We start from the raw sequence: 21,278 nt of genomic DNA, 5'->3' as shown, positions 1-21,278 counted from the left end.
ACATAATCTTGTCTGCTTACCTGCAGCTAGCAAATATTTCACCAACTCCAAATGACCTTCTTGCGCAGCTTCCATCAAAGGGGCAGAGCAGCCCAATTCTATATCTGCTCCTGCCTTGATTAAGAAGTCTGCCACTTCCAGAAACCCTCCACAGCAAGCCAATGTCAAGGCAGTTTCTTGAGTCTCCTCCGTCTGTGCATTGATATTTGCACCTTCAGCATAAGACAGAATACAAAAATGTTATAAAGAATAGCTGGAACATAAAACACACCACTGAAAATGTAACAGAACCAATTCTGTATTTAAACAGAGGGGTATCCATGTTACTTTGGAGTAGTAAACTGACAAATAACATGTGGCCCCTGATAGACTAACCAATTTATTGAGGTAAGTCTCTACTTCCTTAGATGTATCTGAAAGCGGACCTATATTCTCAAAAACTTGTGCCTCAATAAAATGATTAATCTCTCCAACAATGGTATTCACTCCCAGTCCTCTGAGAGAGAGAGAGAGAGAGAGAGAGAGATCTGCATATAATGAAGATAATGCATATGCAAATTTATCTTACATATAATCATTAGAAATACCCTTTGACAGCCCTTGAGGACTGGGAGTGAATAACACTGTTACAGATAAACCAATTTATTGAGACTTGAGTTTTCAAGAACAAGGGTCCACTTCTCTCTCTAAAGCTCATGCCTCAATAAATTGGTTTGGCTATAAGGTGCCAGACTGGTGTTTCATGGCACTGATACTGCAGTTTCTTCAGCACTTATTACAAAATATGTACAACCTTTCATTTCTTCCATTCCTTTGAGCAACACTATCACAATATATGAATTTTAATTCTTTCAACAGTTTTAGTAAAGCGAGGCTGCTTACCCTGTGCACAGTACAATAATGCACACACACTTGGTAAGTTCTCCCTAAGCTGTTAGTGCAGAGCTGCCCTCTCTAGCTTGATAGTTGAATTAGAATTTACTTCTAATCTGCCCTTATCCAGAGCAGATTACAATAGAGCATACGTCAAATAACAATCACAGCCACATAACAGCACGTGCTTCAGCAAAACAGTCAACTCTAAACTTCAGAGATTGATTCCAACAACCTGAGCTCAGATGTCCAAGTAATGTTCTTTAAAAAGAGGTATAATAGGCCAAGCATATCAAGTACTTATTCAGCTGTCTTTTAAATACTAGCAACCTTGGCTTATTTTTCAACCACAACAGTAGTCTGTTCCACTCCACAAGGCCTATAATAGACAGAGCACTATGTCTTATTCGCTCCAACCTATAATGCTGTGGGGCAGGGACCAACAGATCACAGCTCATTGATGATCTCAAGGAATGAGATGACACATATTTCTTCACAACATTCTTTAAGTAGAAAGCATCATTATTATACACAGCAGTGTATAACCAATAGCACACTTACATACCTTCCTGCCTTGCTTGCTAGAATATAAGAATAGCCATACTGGGTCAGACCAATGGTCCATCTAGCCCAGTATTCTGTTTCTTCCAGAAACTGTCCAAACCATTTTTAAAACCAAGATAAACTAATTGCTGTTACCACATCCTCTGGCAATGAGTTCCAGAGCTTAACTATTCACTGAATGAAAATTAATTTTCCTCCTATTTGTTTTAAAATAATTTTCATGTAATAACATTATGTGTCCCCTGGTCTTTGTAGTTTTTGAAACATTAAAAACGCGACTCACTTCTATTCGTTCTACACCACTCAGAATTTTGTAGACCACAATCATATCTTCCCTCAGCCATCTCTTTTCCAAGCTGAAGCCATAATTCTCTTCAGTCAGTCAGTAGCAAGCATGGAGTAAAAATTTATTAAAGGAAATCCAAAAAAAAGAACAAATGAATTGAAAAAAAGCCTTTTATTTTCATACTTTTAATCCATGGTACTCATGGGTTAGGATGGTCGTCTTAGTTGGTGATTCAATTAGTAGGCATGTAGATTGCTGGGTGGCTGGTAGACGTGAGGATCGTGCAAAGGTGGTGGACCTCATGTGTCACCTAGATAGGATTTTAGATAGTGATGGGGAGGAGCCAGCTGTCTTGGTACACGTGGGTACCAATGACACAGGAACTTTTGGGAGGGAGGTTCTGGAAGACAAATTTAGGCTCCTAGGTAGAAAGCTCAAATCCAGATCCTCCAGGGTAGCATTTTCAGAAATACTCCCTGTTTTACGCTCAGGTTCCAAGAGACAGGAAGAGCTCCAAAGTCTTAATGTATGGTTGAGACAATGGTGCAGGGATGAGGGATTTGTTAGGGACTCGGCAACATTCTGAGGAAGGAGGAGCCTGTTCCGAAAAGATGGACTCCACCTTAACCAGGCTGCTGGCACTAACATTTAAAAAGGAGAAAGAGCAGCTAAAAACTTAAATGGGGGAGGAGAGGAGCAGACAGACAGTCGCCCAGGAGCACATTGTTCAGTGTGGAGTATCCTTGAAGGATACTATAGAAACAGGATCTTTAGGGAATCCCAATAGAGACGTTTCAATAATGGTGAAAGAAAGCCAGGAGTGTTCAATTGGAGAAGAGAGTAAAGGATGCAAATTATCCCATTAACTTCAAAGCAGCCTGTAGATGCAAGGAAAAAAGACAATCTGAAATATACAAATACAATATACAAATGCTAAAAGCCTTCAAAATAAGATAGGAGGACTGGAGTGTATAGTACTAAATGAAGAAGTAGAAACAATAGGCATTTCAGAGACCTGGTGGAAGGAGGACAATCAATGGGAGACTGTGTTATATCTCATGATAGAGCGGATTCAATTGGAGAGGGAATTGCGCTACTGCTTCTTGGAGCAACTGGTCCAGGAACCAAAAAAAGGGGGTGCTATTTTGGATCTAGTCCTTAGGGGAATGCGGGGCATTGTACGAGAGGTAACTGTGCTGGATCCGCTGGTAACATAATCAAATTTGAGCTGAAGTGAAGTGACTAAGGAAATCTACTGTAGAAATATTTAATTTTCAAAAGGGCCACTATGACAAAATGAGGGAAATGGTTAAAAATAAGCTGAAAGGATCAGCTGCAAAGGTTAGGACTTTAAATCGGGCGTGGACATTGTTTAAAATTACCATTGTGGAAGAACCAGACTAAATGTATTCCATTAGTGGAAAAAAAGCAAATGACATCCAGCATGGTTAAAAGGTGAGGTGAAAGAGGCTATTAGAGCCAAAACAACATCCTTCAAAAAATGGAAAAAAGGATCCGAATGAGAAAAATAAGAAGCAACATAAACACTACAAAGCACTAAGAAGGCTAAGAGAGAATATGAAGAAAAACGTGCCGCAGAGACGAAAACTCATAGTAACACTTTTTTCAGTTATATTAGAAGCAGGAAGCCTTCGAGGGACTCTGTAGGACAGTTGGATCAGGAAGGAGCAAAAGGAACACTCAGGGAGGACAAGGCCATAGCAGAGAGATTGAATGAATTTTTACTTTGGTCTTTATGGAAATAAATGTAAGAGATCTACCTGTACCGGAAATGGTTTTCAGGGATGACAATGTGGAGGAATTGAAAGAAATCTCAGTGAATCTGGAAGATATATTCAGCCAAACTGACAAGTTAAAGAGTGCTAAGTCACCTGGACCGGATGGTATACACCCCAGGTTATTAAAAGAACTCTAACATGAAATTGCTCATTTGCTGCTTGCGATCTGTAACCTGTTGTTAACATCGTCCATAGTACCTGAAGACTGGAGTGTGAGGGTGACCAATGTGATGCCGATTTTTTAAAAAGTGTCCAGTGGTGACCTGGGAAATTACAGTCCTTGATTTCAGTGCCAGGCAAAACAGTGAAAACTATTATAAAGAATAAAATTACAGAACACATAGACAAACATGGTTTAATAGGACAGAATCAGCATGCATTCAGACATGGGAGGTCTTCCCTCAACAATTTGCTTTATTTCTTTGACAGTGTGAATAAACATGTCGATAAAGATGAGCCGGTTGATGTAGTATATCTAGATTTGTAGAAAGCTTTTGACAAAGCACCTCTTGAGAAAATTAAGGAGTCATGGGATAAAAGGAAATGTCCTTCTGTGGATTAAAAATTGATTATTAGACAGAAAACAGAGGGTAGGGTTAAATGGCCATTTTTCTCAATGGAGTAGCGTGAATAGTGGAGTGACGCAGGAATCTGTACTGAGACTGTTGCTATTTTACATATTTATAAATGATCTGGAAATCGAGATGACGTGTGAGGTGATTAAATTTGCAGATGACATGAAACTATTCAAATTGTAAAAAAAATTGTAGGAAGACCTTAGGAAACTGGAAGAATGGGCATTCAAATGGCAAATAAAACTTAATGTAGACAAATGTAACGTGATGCACTCAAGAAAAAGACCTAGGTGTCTTTGTAGACAATATACTGAAATTTTTTGCTCAGTGTGCGGCGGCAGCCAAAAAAAGCAAACAGAATACTAGGAATTATTAGGAGAAGGATGCAAAATAAGACCAAAAATATTATAATGCCTCTGTATCGTTACATGGTGCGACCTCGAGTATTGTGTATAGCTCTGGTCACCATATCTCAAAAATGGGATAGCTGAAGCCATCTCCTTCACAAAACCTGTGAATAAGGAGGGGAGGGTCAGTGGAGGAGTGGCCCAATCATTAGTGCAGTGGACGTTGATCCCAGCATCCTGGATTTGATTCCCACTGCAGCTCCTCGTGACCCTGGGCACGTCACTTAACCCTCCATTACCTCAGATACAAAAAAACAAGATTGTGAGCCCTCTAGGGACAGAGATAGTACCTGCTAATTGGATTGTAAGTCACAGTGAACCTGAGCTCTGTTTGAGATAATGCGGGATACAAATGTCATAATAAATAAAAATAAATATGACTCCTCTTCCAAGAAGTAAAGTGCATCTGAATCTGACTCCCATGAGCGGTCCAAATCTGACTCCTCACAATACTCAATATGGGCAGAGTGAGTCTTTGCCTGTCTCGGCTCAGTGGAAACATATCCACGCCCCGGAGGGCACCGAGGTACAGCCCTACTCTCAGATTCCGGGGAAGCTTCCTCCCCCGATGTAGAGAACGGTACCAAATGGGTTGATGTCGACACCCGCCAAAACATTGGCATGGAAGACCGCTCCACAGGCAGACTAGGGGCCTGAGGAAGGAGTCGAGGCTGAACCGCAGAAGGTGAAAGCACCCTCAATGCCTGAGCGGCATTCAGCTGAAACATCTGCGCCACCTCCTTCCTGAGCATGGCCCAGTAACGCTCATTGAAGGGGGGCAATTGGCAAAGGTTGGGGAGCTGGTTCAGAGAGCTGGTGTCAAACTAGAAGCAGGAACCTGGCTGCTCAAAGACTGGTGCACTGGCACCGCCACCAAAGAGGGGGCGCTATCCTCTCACTGTTGGCGCTTCTCAGGTACCGGCAATGCCGATGCCTCAGTACTTTGAAAGGGACTGATGCTTGTGCTTCTTTGGCTTTCCTTGACCCTCAAACAGCGTGGTCCCTCGGAGCCGATGAGGACATCGAACCTGTATGTGTCTTCAGTGTCAGGTTCAATGCTGACCCATCCCGGGGCCTACTATCAGTGCCTGTTATCAAGGGAAGTTGAGAACTCCTCAATCCCAGTGCACACCCAGTGGCAGTCGTCTGGGCAATCATCAAGGTCAATGCTTCCTGTGCCAAATGTTGACAGACCGGCCTTCGAGGAGCCAAAACGTTTCGCCTGTGACGCACCCTCTGCTGCATTTGTAAACAGAGAAAACAAGAACCAGGCTGGTGGTAAGATCCAAGGCAGTAGATGCATCAATTGTGCGAGTCAGTGGCAGAAATCATCTGACTGTATTGGACGCAACTTTTGAAGCCACTGGGTGTCTTAGACCGAGAAAATCGTGGCTAAATTAAACTCATTAATCTTGAGTGTCAAAAAAGGGCAAGGCTCATGTTGAGATCGGTGCACAGGCCTAAATAGTCATGCAAAAAAGAAAACTTGAAAGCCAAAAATCTAAGAAAATAAAGCAAAAGATACTGAAACTAAAAACTATGAAGAAAATGAGAGAAGGAACTGAAAAATATGAGCTGAAGAGAGACCAGAAAGCAACTTCTCCGCTCCATTGAAAGAACCTGCGCTTATGTGTCGGGCAGGAAGGCAACCGCGCATACAAGGTGGAATGCTGCTGGAATTTTCTAACAGCTATATACGCTAGGCAACGTTGCACTGGGCTCCACTGGACATTACTCAGATGCGAGTATATAGACAGCCCACTTGGTCACGGAGAACCCGTTTTACCGTGATAATTGTGCAAAGGCTTAACACCCTTTAGTAAAAGCAATAACAGGGAGAATCAGATAACCTTTTACCTGAGCCAATAGCTTTGGAAAGAGCCCTCAAAATTATGTATGATATACAAGTTTAATAAGGAAAAAAATTTATGTTGCTGTATTCAACTTCAATTGGAAATGTAGTGAGGTCTAATTTCAAAAACACTTTCAGGCATGTGTAACATTGTACACATTTATAAAGAGTTCATTTTTCCACAGAGCTTACAATCTATTCAAGACAAACATACATGACAAATAAGTCTACAACAATGTATTTATGGTAGAGAAGTGGTCAAGATGTAAAAGAAACCTCTCAAAGGTGAGTCTTGTGAGGTGTGAGGGCCAGTGTTGGGGGAACAGGGTACCTGCCCTGGTCTCCACAGCTCCAGGGGGCCCAAGCGGTTTGCCACCTCTTCCCGTTCTCACCAACCCATCCGAGGTTTCCCTCCTTTCCCTGTCTTCCTAACATTGCATTTTGTTGACAGGGGTGGGGGGCAGTGGCATAGAACCGATTCTTATACACGTCCTGCCTCTGCCCCGGCGCCATTTCTTTGCTGCGTTCCTCCCAGGCTGAAACAGGAAGTCACATCAGAAGAGCGAGGGGAAGGGAAGGAGACCTCAGATCTGGGTAGTGAGAACGGGAAGAGATGGCAGGGAATGGGAATTAATATACCACCTTTCTTTGGTTACATTCAAAGCGGTTTACATATTATATACAGGCACTTATTTTGTCCAGTGTCACAAGAAACTGCAGTGGGAACTGAACCCAGTTTCCCAGGATCAAAGTCTAATGCACTAACCACTAAGCAATTCCTCCACTCCAAAGAGGGACATGACACACTGGGAGTCAGGAGAGGATATGGAAGAAGAAATAAAGGGCCCAGGAACAGAGGGGAGGAAGAAAGAAAGATGGCAGACAATGGGGTGGATGGAAGAAGAGAGAGGGAAAGATGTTGGACCCCAGGAGTGGTGGGGAGGGAGGAAAAAATACCAGATGGGAAGGGCGTGGGGAAGAAGGAGAAAGATATTGAACCGAGGTAAGCAACAAAGGGAGAGGGAGGCAGCAGATGAGATGTGATAGAAAGACGAGTGTGGAGGAAAAGGGACAGGGAGAGGAGATAGAGAGGGAAAGGCTGAACTCAAAAGTGGGTGTGCACCAATTTTCCCCCGGCTCCCCGCCTGAATGCAAAATATAAATACCTGAGTTGGCAGGATCTCCAGGTGAAGACTTTCTCTTCCTTTGCCGCTCCGACAGCCAAAACTCTCCACTCTGCCTCTGCTGACCCATCCCTATGAATGCTTGGTTTTTCTGCATGAAAACTGAACATGCATGGGGAGGCCAGCAGTGACAGAAGCAGATTGAGGACACAGCCACCACCTGTAAAGCTTGGAGAGTTCTGACTGCCGAAATACAGGTAGTGGTCTTCAGCTGGCACAGCTTGGGGATCCCTGCCAGCTATGGCAAGGGTGATGGCTAATTTGGGGGGTCCTCTGTGGCTATGCCACTGATTATGTTCAATACAAAAGGAAGTGCATTCCTATTTTTATTTCTTCAGTATTGTAGTACTTGCCAACTTTAAAATCTTGGGGTTCCTAGTTCAATTTTGGTGCTCATATTTCTAATTTCTGATCCCTTGTTCTGTATTTGGTGAAGGTGTGTCTGTGTTTCTTGTGTGAAGAAGTCATGTAAAGTTGTTATTAGTGTGGCAGTAATGGTGGGTGGGAAGACTGGGGGATGGGCCCCCCCCCCTCCTTAATTTCTGCCCTGGGACCCAGCATGTCTAAAACCGTCCCTAGTCCTTACTCTGGATTTAGAAAAGGCAGGCGTATCTCTGGTTGATACCTTTAAGAAATACCCGATAGAAACTCTCCATTTTCCTTCAGAGGGTGTACCCCCGCTAAACAAAATATACTATATTCCAAAAAATAGAGAAGGAGTGCAAGGCCCTGAAGAAGATAACCTAAACTTACAAAATACTTCTGATATATTGGAACAATCCTCAGACATTATAACTAACAGTCACAATGATTGTATCTTTGTATTTGAGCAGGACTATAATGCTATTTTAAAGCTTTATTTCAGAAATATGAATGCTCAATTCTATGGTTCTAAAATATGGATTTATCCTGACATCACCAAGGCTACACAACAAAAAAGGAAATTATTTCTGACATTAAAACAAAAGACTATAGATATAGGGGCTTCTTTTTTTCTTGCTTACCCATGCAAGTGTGTGGTGAGGCTGGGACAAACTAAATGCATCTTTTTTACACCGGAACAACTACAATTGTTTGTAGAGATGAAACAAGTGAAGTGAAAGTACCTGGAGGAAAATGTAGCCAGAATTTCTATTTTGAAAATTGCTTGTATTTAATCTTCTCTAACTCTTTTCTCCCCCTCCGTTTATAATTGGGGTCTAAGAAAGGTTATAATTATCTCATGTGTATATTTTCTTTAATTATTCCATTCTTTAAATAATTTTCAGCGAAAGTAAGTTTATGTGAACTTTTTGGAATAATAAGTCTTTGATTTCTACCTGAATTTCTCTACAAGGTTTATCCTTGAATGTATATAATTTAAAATTATAAATAAAGAATTAAAAAAAAACAAAAAAGAAAAGGCTAGAGGGAGCAAGATGCATCAACTTGGTAAGTCTGTTCCAGGCAAACAGTGCAGCAAGTTTGAAAGAGTAGAGTCAGGAGTTAGCAGTGGAGGAGAAGGGTACAAATGAGACCAACCTGCCAGAGGAAAAGGAGTTCACAAGGAAGAGTATAAGGGGGAGAGAGAAGAGAAGTAATGAGGAGCTGCAGAGTGAATGCAACTGTCCATGAGCAGTAGAAGTTGGAAATGTATGTGGAAGTGGATTGAGAGTCAGAGTAATGACTTGAGGAAGGGGAGTTATAAAGTTGTAGTGTTTAAGGATAATGAGATTGACAGATTTGTAGTCTGTCATATTTATCCATATTCTGCCATGTCAAGGCAGATTACAATCAATATGAATAATAAAAAACACAATATTAAACCTACAGATAATCCTATTACTATATACACATAAAAACAGGAAACACCGCTGCTCACGTTCTTAGAGCACTGCACTTTGGCATAAAACTGCAGGAATATCATAGCTCCTCAAAAGTAAAACAGAGACCTCAATTTCCATCAACAATTACTAATTCCCTTTAGCTGTGAGCTCCAAACACCTCTGTAAATAAATGAATTTTCATCAGCTTCATAGAACTGCCAAGTTCAGCCTTCAATCTAATCTCTGGGCCCAGCAATCAAGAATTGTTCTTAATGAGGGGACTGTCAACTATAGTGTATCCTCAAACCGCAAAAAGATCTACCGACCTACTAGATCTAATAGTGCAGACAGACAATATAGGGCAGCCTGTCTCAGAGCTCTGTAAATCAAAAGCAGGACCTAAATCTGATTTGGAATTCTACTGGCACCCAATGCAAATGATTATGATAAGGCGTTATAGTGTCATAGTGCAAAGATCTGAGTCTTTGTTATTACTCATGAACGCCATTTCCTTACTGTGAGTGGATTATCAATTACCATTTGCCTTCCTAAGCAGCATGACATTTACAGTAGAGAAAACTAATCCAAACAAAGCACACACACATATTATTAATACAGATGTGAATTTCCTGGTATATTACACAATATAAATACACAATATACACTTCTCATATCCAAGCAGGACTTGTGAGACATTTTTAGACCTTGTAATGCTGACAGTTCATTACCTTGACCCAGCAGTAATGCCACCATTTCCTCATGACCTTCCCTGGCTGCCTCCATCAGTGGTGTGTAACCCTCATCGTTCACCTCCTCCAGGTTGGCACCACGTTCAATCAGCAGTGCTGCCAATTCCACGTGACCACCGCAGGCTGCTAGTGTCAATGGAGATTCAAATGAATCCGCAGGCATGTTCACCTGGGCACCACTGTCGAGAAGCAATCTGGCAACTTCCACATGCCCATCCTAGCGAGGAAGGAAAGCAGTAAAGAAAGGAAACAGGTCAAATTTCTTATGGCTACTGCATTAGACTTGGACCTGAACTATTACGTTTTACCCCCCAGAAAATCAAGGACTTTCAATATATAGAAAAAATAGAAGAAAACTGACCCTGAGCCTCAAGTGAGAAACATCACTGGGGCAAATGCAACAGAAAGAACTAAAGTACAGCTGATTAAAGCACAGTTTTCCTGGTATTCAGCAAGGCAGTATGCTCACTAGCTGGGCATGTATTAGGATTTAGACGATTTACTGCAGCTGGACAGTCATTTTGTACAGAGCAGTGACACAAAACTAGTTCAACAGCCCAGCAAATGTGGGCAAGCAGACATTGCTACTCCCACACTGGTGGATAAAACTACACACCACAGCATAACTTGCAGCTCCTATTACAAATTTCTTTTGAACTCCTCCTATTGACAGCCCCCCCCCCCCCCCACCCCCACACACACAGACACAAAATTCTATCAACCGAGAAAGTAAATTACTCTACAGTAAGCAAGACCTCTTCTTATGAGAAAAAGAATGGAGGAGATACAGCACTGGGGACTAGTAAGGAGATCTTAATTCCCCAGATATGATCATCTTGGGAGGACAGAGTAGTAGAAGCCTACTGTAAGGCAAAAATAAAAATTTTAAAAGAGAGGAGAGAGCCACAATTTAAATGTAGTTTTCACTGCTTGGTAGTAAAGCTGAATTCCTTCTCTCTTCTGGATATATGACCAAATTGGAAGTGTACAAATGCACAAAGCAAAAGAAAGCAGATTCCAATTGAAGTCCTCCAAAGACAATTCTTTTTTTAAAAAACAAGTACCTGATGTTTTAAACACTTCCATTATGGTATGTAATGTTGTTACATTTTCTTTCAAGTATTTGTGGAGTTTTGAGACATGTATTGGCTTGAGTTTTAACATTAGTGTTTTTATGAGCACACTATAGACATTTTGTATGCTTGCAAGCACCACTGACAACCATATGTGCTATGTATACACTGATTTAGCCTTTTTTACATTATTGCATGCACACACACTTGTCCATTCACACACCAATTTTTATTACTATGATTTATGCTTGATTGTGTTCACATTGTGTTTTAGTTAGTGCACACTATTTTTTACCTGGATCCCTTGCATTTTATGTATTTTGTAATACATTTTTTTAATATCTCTTGTATGTACACATTATGATTTGACTACTGCTGCACACCAATTAAAATTTTTAATTGCAGAAAACATCCTCCCTCACATTTCCTTCTATACAGTGCAAAATGTAGACAGAAGTAAATTCTCATTTTTTTCTCATCTTTGATGTCTGGTGATTTTATTTTTCTAATCATCTTGTTCCCTGTCTCTGGTTCTTCCCTCTCTTCATGCTCTGAACTCCTGTCCATTCATTATTTCTTTTCTCTCCTCCTTTCTTCTTCACTCCCTGCCCTATTTCCATCTTTCACGTCCAATATTCTTCCATTTTCTGCCTCACCATCTCCCCTCTTTCTTGTTTTCTTTCTGCCATCCCCCATTCTAACATCTATCCCTCTCTTCCCTTGCCTTCCAGCATCGCCCCTTTCTCTCCCCCCACCATCCAGTATCACCCATCTCTTCCTCTCATACACAATCACAATCCAGCATTGCTCCATCTCTCGGTCCCACCCCAACCATCTACCATCACTCCATCTCTCCTCCTCTCCCCCCACCACAACAATAAAATCAACATCGCTCGTTGCTTGACTGCTCTCTAGCCCCCCACCCTCAATCACCTACTATTGCCTTGTTTCCCCCTATATCCTGCATTGCCCATCTTTTCCCCTCAACATAGTCTGCTCTGATCTGTCTCTCCTCACCCCCCCTTTCCCAAGGTCTGGACTGCTCTGTCTTTCCCCATCCCCCATATCTTCCCACCTCCCTCATATTCTGCATTGCCCTATCTGGTCTCCCCCTCCCGCTGGCTCACTTATTTTAGGTGGTCTGAAGCCCCTGCACCTCTCTTTACTGCAGCTGTGGCGGCAGCAGCAGCAGCAAGCAAAAGGCAGGCAGAGGGACGTTCCCCTCTGTGTGCCGCCGCTGACTTTGATGGACCCAGAAACATGAAGTTATATCAAGCACTGATGTAACTTCTTGTTTCTGGGTCCAGCAGAGCCAGCGGCAGCACACAGAGGAAAACGTTCCTATGCCTGCCATCTACTTATAGCTGCCTGCCACAGCAGTGAAGAGAGCAGGGGATTGGCGCAGGAGCTTCACCATCCGTTTTAACTATAGTTTTTAGTTCATATCCCTGAGGCAGTCCTCAGTGGGTGAAATGTGGACCACGTCGGATACTTGGTTTTAATAAAGAATTATCTTTGGAGGACTTTGTTTGGGATCTGCTTTCTTTTGCGTTGTCTTGATGAAGATCTGAATCGCCTAGCAATGCAAAAAGCATAAGGGTGTTAGTTTTGTTACATTAACTGGGGCTTCTTAATATTTCCCCCCATCCCCCTCACAAATCTCAAGTGCTGCTGTAATGTTTCTCTCACTAATTTGACATAAGAATTTCATCGAAAAGTAAATTAGTTTTCCTTTAAATTGGACCATTGCTTTTCCAGTTCTTTTGTCCTAATTCTCAATTCACAAACAGCAAAAATGTCACACTGCATATTTAGAAGTCAATGAAATGTGTGTCACATCAGGCCACCAGTACCCATCATCTCTAGAACAAAGACTACATACCCACTTACAACTCTAAGAGTAATAGAATTATCCCTCCCTTTCAATCAAGAGACTCACACCAACTGGGTTTTGGGGTTTTCAGGCACTCTCTAATTAAAATGCAAGGAATGTGCATGCAATTGAGATAGTGGGCATGCAAATCTCATGTACATCCTCATTAGGGATCCAGAAAACTTGACAAGTTCACAGCCCTTGAGGACCAAAGTTTGTGACCCTGTTTTAATGCACAGTCCACATGTAATAGATTTCCTTCCTGGCATTAACATGCATCATGAAAACAATGCATAACCTAATAAACTTTCGGAAATCATTAAAAACCAATATGTTCAAAAAGGCATACCATAACGATCCAATTTAAACACCTGAACCCTGCAACACAATGAAACCTATACCAGAACTGGCCTAAACTTATCTCTTCCTCCTTCATTACCTAATTTACTCTGTCACTCAAACTCTAACGCAATACCACTCTGTATTTCTTATACCGGAACTGGCAATCGCCATCACAGTAATATGTAAGCCACATTCAGCCTGCAAATAAGTGGAAAAATGTGGGATACAAATGCAACAAATAAATAAATAAGTATCCATGTACAGTACAGTCTCGATTATGGAACAGTCTCGATTATGGAACAGTCTCGATTATGGAACAAACTCCCTGAGCCCATACGCCGTGCCCCCTCCCTACCCATCTTCAAATCAATGCTCAAAGCCCACCTCTTCAATATCGCCTTCGGCACCTAACCACTTCACCTCTTCTCAGGAAAACTTATCTACCCCAACTTGACATTTCGTCCTTTAGATTGTAAGCTCTTCCGAGCAGGGACCGTCCTTAATTGTTAATTTGTACAGCGCTGCGTAACCCTAGTAGCGCTCTAGAAATGTTTAGTAGTAGTAGTAGTAGTAGATTATCCGACGTAAACGGGACCGAGCCACTGTCGGATAATATGGAAAACAATGGTAACCCCTTCAAAAAGGCACAGAAAATATACTTTATGCATAAAGAACAGGCAAAGGGTATCTGTATTTAAAATACAGTATTGTTTATTAACAATAACCAGCAGCGTGTCAAGTCAGAAAACAGGAAGAGAATCTGCGCACTTCTTAATAGCAACGCAATGATGTCACCATGGGTTCTGTCGGATATGCTGGATGGTCAGAATAGCGAAGGTCAGATAATCGAGACAGTATTGTAATATGCTAAAATGGGTCAGACCAAAAAGGCCCATCAAGCTCAGCTTCCTGTTTCCGAAAGTGAACACCACATGTCACAAGCACCCAAGCAGGATCCCAAAGAGACAATCCATTCCTTTATCAACAGAAGCAGTGGCTTTCCAAAATCTACATGACTGAAAGGAGACATCTGCAAGGCAGAAACAAGGGCTTGCTTTCACTCATTTTCAGAGTCATGGTACACAAGGCAAGCAAAGGTGGAAAGGCAGGTAGAGATAAGGAAAGGGAGTGTGGAGGATGGTGAAGAGCAGGTGGCTAAAAAGAGTATTACAGGTAAATTATTCAACCTTTCATTCATCTGCTCACCATTCCTGGGTGACATTGAGCAGTGTGTCACTAAATCTGTTGTCTAATTAATATCCCTCAGTAAATCTGGATCCCCCCCCCCACCTCTTCAAGAACGGCTAATCTTAAGCACAATGAAAGCAGCCCCATTATAACACTCTGTGAATAGCTTTCTGCCTCCACTTCTGGCATGAGTGGAGCTAATGCTTTGGCATCACCAAGATTGATTTGGGGGGGGGGGGGGGAAGCACAGACCATGAGAAATAATACCAGTGAGTAATTTATCTCATTCCACCCTTCAACAGAAGAATCAGCCAAAGCTAACACTCTAATGAGGACCATGGGATGTGGTTTGAAGCACGTTTAAAGGGAGATAAAAGCCAGAGGGCAGTATTGTCATCGCTGCTGCTGCCGCCTCCCTCCCCACCCAAATCGTCATCGCCACCACTCCACCCCCGTCCCTCCTGCCCGCCTGAAGTACTTTGGCTGGCCCCGCTAGATGTAAGCAGCGCGGCTTCTTCCTCTGCCCAGCATTGCCTGCCTCTGCGGCTGCTTTCCTCAGGTCGCACATGCTCAATCTCAAAACTGAGCATGTGTGGCCTGAGGGCCCAGTGCTGCTAGGCAGGCAATGGAAGGGGGGCCCGACACCAGAGTTTTCTCTCTTCTGCTCCTGTCAAGACATGATCACCTGGATGCCGTCAGGAGCAGGAGAGAGAAAGAGAGAGACCCCTGCAACGCCCCCCTGGAGGCCCAGGGAATTTTGCCCCCCCCTCGACGGCTATGGTTTCTAACAGTAATATTTAGCTAGACTTGCAATCCAGTTCTTGTCTCTCTCAATCTTTTTATCCTTTGCAATCACCTGGTAGATTTCTATTTAAAATGAACATAATAGCCATACTGGATCAGACCAATGGGTCTGTCTAGGCCAGTACCAGTGGTCCATCTAGCCACTGTTTCCAAAAGTGGTCAATCCAGGTCACAAGTACCTGGCAGAAATCCAAATAGTAGCAACATTCCAAGCTACCAATCCCAGGGCAAGCAGTGGCTTCCCCATCTCTGTCTCAATAGCAGACTATGGACTTGTCCTCCAGGAAACTTGTCCAAACTTTTTTTTAAACCCAGCTATGCTAACCGTTATTAATACATCCTCCAGCAAAGAGTTCCAGAGCTTAAATATTCTTTGAGTGAAAAAATATTTCTTCGTATTTGTTTTAAAAGTGTTTCCATGTAACTTCCTTGAGTGTCCCCTAGTGATTCACTTCTACTCATTCTACAACACTCAGGTTTTTGTAGACCTCATTCATATCTCCCCTCAGCCATCTCTTTTCCAAGCTGAAGAGCCCTAACCTCTTTAGCCGTTTCCTCATGACAAGAGTTCCATCCTCTTTATCATTTTGGTCGCTCTTCTTTGAACCTTTTCTAATTTCTCTTTGTAACAGTGACCAAGCTAGACTAAAAGATTCCATGATACTTAGATCTAGGAATAAGCAGTGGCTTTCCCCATGTCTACCTTAAAGGTTTATGGACGTTTCCTCCAGGAACTTGTCCAAATCTTTTTTTTTTTTTAAACAATTATGCATCCTCCAGCAATGAGTTCTAAAACTTAGCTAGACACTGTGTGAAAAAAATATTTTCTCCTATTTGTTTTAAAAGTATTACTATGCAATTTCTAGGAGTGTCCCCTAGTTTTTGTACTTTTTGAAAAAGTAAAGCAAAGTTACTCACCTGTAGATGTTCTCCAAGGACAGCAAGCCAACTATTTTCACAGATGGGTGACGTCATCTGACGGAGCCCGGAGCGGACATATCGATAATACTTAGAACTTTCTAAAAGCGGTGCTTTCCCGCCTGACATGCAAGCACGGGTCCCTCACTCATTTTATAAGCTAAAGAATACAACGCCAAGGGGAGGTGGGAGGATATGTGAGAATACTTGGCCTGCTGTCCTCGGAGAACACTTGCTACAAAAGTAACTGCTTTCTCAGAGGACAAGCAGGCCATTGTACTCTCACAGATGGGAATCCCTAGCTACCTGGCTCATCAAAAACAATAATGCTAGGACAATAGGGACTTGAAACGTTGTGGCCTCAAATTCAATCAACCTGTAACTACAGACCTACTAGGTGTGGAGGTGCAGCCTTGAACAGAATAAACCTGAGCCTGGAGGGGTGGAGTTGGATTCTAGACACCGAATAAATTCTGCAGAACTGCATGCCCAAACCAGCTACCACGTTGGGTATCCTACTTAAGGCAGTGATATGTGGACAGGTGACCATGTTGCAACTTGCAAATCTTCTCAATGAAGGCTGATCTCAAGTGGGATACCGACGTAGCCATGGCTCTGACATTATGAGCCTTGACATAACCCTCTACAGTCAGTCCAGCCTGGGCATACGTAAAGGAGATGAAATATGATAGCCAATTGGATATTGTGTGTTTGCTAATAGCTACCTACATCTGGCTTGGGTTAAAAGAAACAAAAAGCTGGGTGGACTGTATATGGGATTTAGTCTGCTCCAGAAAGGCAGCTAAGGCCCGCTTGCAATCTAAGGTATACAGTGCACTCTTGCCAGGATGGGCATGTGGTTTTGGGAAAAATGTTGGTATAAAGACTGATTAAGATGGAACTCTGACACTACCTTAGGAAGGAACTTAGGATGTATGCACAGACCTACTCTATTGTGGTGAAACTTAGTGTAAGGTGAATCAGCTACTAGGGCTTGAAGCTAACTGACTCCACAAACAGAAGTGACCTCCACCAAAAACACAACTTTCAGAGATGACAGGAATCTAGTGGCTCGAAAGGAGCATTCATCAGCTGGGTGAGTACAACATTGAGATCCCATGACACAGTTGGAGGTTTCACAAGAGGCTTTGTTAGCAACAAACCTCTCATGAAGCGAACAACTAGAAGCTGTACTGAGATGGGCTTACCTTCTACTTGGTGATGATAAGCACTTATAGCACTGAGATGAACCCTTAAAGAGTTGGTTTTTAAACCAAACTCAGAGAAGTGTAAACAAGCAGTTTTTGTGTAGGACAGGTGAGGGGATCTAAGGCCCTGCCTTCACACCAGACAGCAAAACTCCTCCACTTAAATGAGTAACACCTCTTAGTGGAGTTTTTCCTGGAAGCCAGCAAGATGCAGGAGACACCCTTAGGCAAATTTAAGGATCCAAATTCTATGCTCACAACATCTAAGCCATAAGAGCCAGGAACTGAAAGTTGGAATATAGAAGAGATCCCTCCTTCTGCATGATAAAGGTTGGAAAATATTCCAATCTCTACAGATCTTCAGAGGACAACCCTAGAAAAACAGGAAACCAGATCTACCTCAGTCAGTAAGGAACAATTAGGATCATGGTTCCCTGGTCTACCTTAATTTCAGCAAAGTCTCATCTATGAGAGGAATTGGAGGATATGCATACAGAAGACCTTCCCCCCAGTGTATGATAATACGCTAGTCTGCCATAATTTCCCCTCCCCCCAGCCATCTCTTCTCCAAGCTGAAGAGTCCCTAACCTCTTTAGTCTTTCCTCATATGAGAGTCGTCTCAATCTCTTGATCATTTTGGTCACCCTTCTTTGAATCTTTTCTAATTCCACTCTCTTTTGAGATACGGTGACAGAACTGCATACAATACCCAAGGTATGATCACACCACAGAGCAACACAGAGGCATTATGATACTTTGTTTTGTTCTTTATGCCTTTCCTAATAATTCCTACATTCTGTTTATTTTTTTGGCTGTCGCGTATTCGGATTTAATATATTATTATCTGTTTTTCCAAATATGAGCTGATGCGGAGTACAGCGGGTATCTCCATGCTCAGAGGGCTTATAATCTAAGTTTGCATCTGATACAATGGAGGGTTACATGACTTGCCCAAAGACACAAGGAGCATTCTGAAGGCTTATCAGTCCTCAAATGATATATAAGCTTGAACAGAAAGCTTGAAAACCCAAGTCATTATCCTTTATGGTTGCAGTTTCAGCAGCAGTATGCTTTACCCACTGTATTACCAGGTCCGGGCACGCTTATCTTAAGATTTTAGCTGACAAGGTATAAGAAAACCAACAGGATCATTTCACCACATTCAAATTTAAATCATCATAAACACTTTTGGAAATTCAGAAGCTCAAGCAACCTCAACAGCTTGCTCGTAAAGCATGTTTTCACATAGTAAGTAGATTTGGGCATTCATTTGCAATGGATATGAAAAACCCATATGAAAATGAGCAGAGTAAAAACAAACAAAAAAACATTTTCCACCATTTCCCAATAATAGTGCTCACTTTTTCGAGAGCTGTATACACCATATGCACAGAAGGCACCCACTGTGCACACATAAACCATTGTGCATGGACATAGTATGCACTCTTTCACAGTGTACACATAATGAGTTTGCTCCCGTGACAAAAAAATGGCCAAACAAAAAATGAATTAAATGAACATTTCAGAAAACAACACAGGAAAGAATATGAAAGAAATTTTCCATCCCTACCAGTAAGTAGGAAACACCTCTAGTCAACTACTTAGCTATTCCCCACCCACTCCCCTTAAAAAAAAAAAAAAAAAGACAGCTTGGCATCTGGTGAGACATAACAGGGCAAATACAACACACAGGTCAGATCAAGTAATTATTCACAGGAACAACATTTTCATTTTTATTGAGCATTTCCTAAAAAGGGAGATAAGTTTCTATCTTTAATTTTTCACTTAGAGGCTTACTTACAGAAGCTATTTTTGTCCTGACAGTGAGAAATCTTTTTGAAAACAAAATCCTAAAGAAGTTATATGGAAGTTGGTGGACTATATCCTTACATTTATTTCCAGTGGTGCTTCTCATTCACTAACCTAAATCAGTTTCAACCTAGGTGGTTGCTTGACCAGGGAGGTGGCAAAAACATAGGTATTCTGATTCTATATTTACTTACACTTTTTGAATGCCTACAAAACAATTCCTGAAGGCAGTGTAAATGTTTCAACATATAACAAAAGTTTTAAAAAATCATCAAAATTTTGGTCTTGCCCATTACTAGAAAATTACAGATCAGCAAGACCACAAACTATGCTACAATAATTAAGTTATCACAGCAAGAATAGTGCTACTGAAAACTTTTCAGGTTCTCAGAATACTAGTTTTTTTGGTCCCAACAGCTGTAACCTTGCTGCAAACATAGAAGCACACACCAGAGCACACCATCTGGCCTTCAGGCTTTACTGCTCTTCAGTGGCAACACCACAGGTATGTGGTCACATGCCAGACAACTATACAGTCCACTCCAAAGTTTATGACAATTGAAAAGATGGCTGGATAGACCTCTGCAGTGTTTCTAGATGCTGCACTCAAAGCAAGAAAAATAAGGCTTTAAAATGCAGACTGATTAATATCTTACCATGCAAGCCTCCATCAGAGCAGTGTGCATTTCATCTGTCTTGTGTTCCTGGTCTGCCCCTGCTTCCAGTAAAAACCTAACCATTTCTAAATGCCCTAAAATGTGAAAAATACAAATATGAAATCAGGTTTGGTTTTTGTTATGTCAACAAAAGTATTTTATTAATAAAATATTTACTGTCCTTCATTTGATAACATACTTCACTGCAAGACTCCATACAATTTATGATATACATCAAAATGTCTATTATCCAATCAGCTCTAACGATTCACCAAATCCCCTTCCCATACTCGTAACCCTATTCTCATCCCTTTTTCTTTTTTAATTGTTTATTTATCATTTTAAACAAATAAATCACACAAGTAACTCCACTTATTTTTAGGAAATACAGAGCAAACGTTAACGGATCTTATAAGGAAATAAATAAAATACTTCCTATAGCAAAAGGAACAAGTTAACTCTTAAAACAGACCACAAAAAGAAGCAAAGGGATGGACTAACCTATTCTTAAGGGAGAAAAGAATAAAAGAAGAAATAAAACTGAGGAAAGGCAATTAACATGACAAACTCTGTTACAACAATACTATTTTGCTTCCCTAGCACTGCTAACTGGAACAATGGAAAGGCTCTTCAGATCCAAGAACGCTTTTAACTAATCAGGTACAAAGAAAACATATTTCCCTCCCAAATATTTGGTAACACATTTAAAGGGATAATTTAATAAGAAAGAGGCACCTAGATCTTTAATATGTTTTCTCATAGAGAGAAAGGCGCTCCTTCTTTCTTGCGATACATCTAAGTAAATCCAGACCTTCTGCCCACAGAATAAATCACTGGACTTACTAAAGTACAACCTCATCATGGCACTTAAATCCTGTTCAAAAATAAACATAATCAATAAGGTTGCTGTCTATTACTAAAAAGGCAGACATGTTATTTAAGTCCAAGTTCACGTTCTTTTCCTCCCTGTCAGGAACATTAGCCAATAGTTCTATCTGCTCAATCTCAATTTCTGCTTCTTGGCATACAACATCTTTGTTTGCAGCGATTTCACTTGAAGATTTGTGTACAGTGTTCGGTAAATAATAGATCCTATTAAAAGGAGGAATACATTCAGAAGAATAATGCAAAATGTCAACCAAATATTTCTTAAAGGCATCACCTGGAGTCATTCCTTCAGACTCATATTGATTCATAAAAAGATGGAAATTTTTTAAAATTACAATCGTTGCTTGACAGCATGTTTATTGAATTTTCCTATTATCTTTCACCAAAGCAGCAGTTAGAATTTACACGTTTAAAATCCTTTGTAA

General features: G+C 41.4%; 1 protein-coding gene across 3 annotated transcripts in view; it reads right to left on the bottom strand.

Moving 5' to 3' along the window:
• The window catches only part of ANKRD17 (ankyrin repeat domain 17), a 374,674-nt gene that overhangs the window by 207,356 nt on the left and 146,040 nt on the right, over positions 1-21,278 (bottom strand). For all 3 annotated transcript variants that reach the window (XM_030190627.1, XM_030190626.1, XM_030190628.1), the window contains 3 exons: positions 19,966-20,060; positions 10,074-10,311; positions 21-212 (listed from right to left, as the gene is read on the bottom strand). In XM_030190627.1, coding sequence (XP_030046487.1) covers positions 21-212; positions 10,074-10,311; positions 19,966-20,060 — 525 coding nt within the window. The remainder of the gene's footprint in view (positions 1-20; positions 213-10,073; positions 10,312-19,965; positions 20,061-21,278) is intronic.

Source organism: Microcaecilia unicolor, chromosome 2 (assembly GCF_901765095.1).
Source record: "Microcaecilia unicolor chromosome 2, aMicUni1.1, whole genome shotgun sequence".
NCBI classification, from domain to species: Eukaryota; Metazoa; Chordata; class Amphibia; order Gymnophiona; family Siphonopidae; genus Microcaecilia; species Microcaecilia unicolor.
The sequence above is the reverse complement of the archived record's forward strand: the minus strand, read 5'-3'. Positions and strand labels throughout refer to the sequence as shown.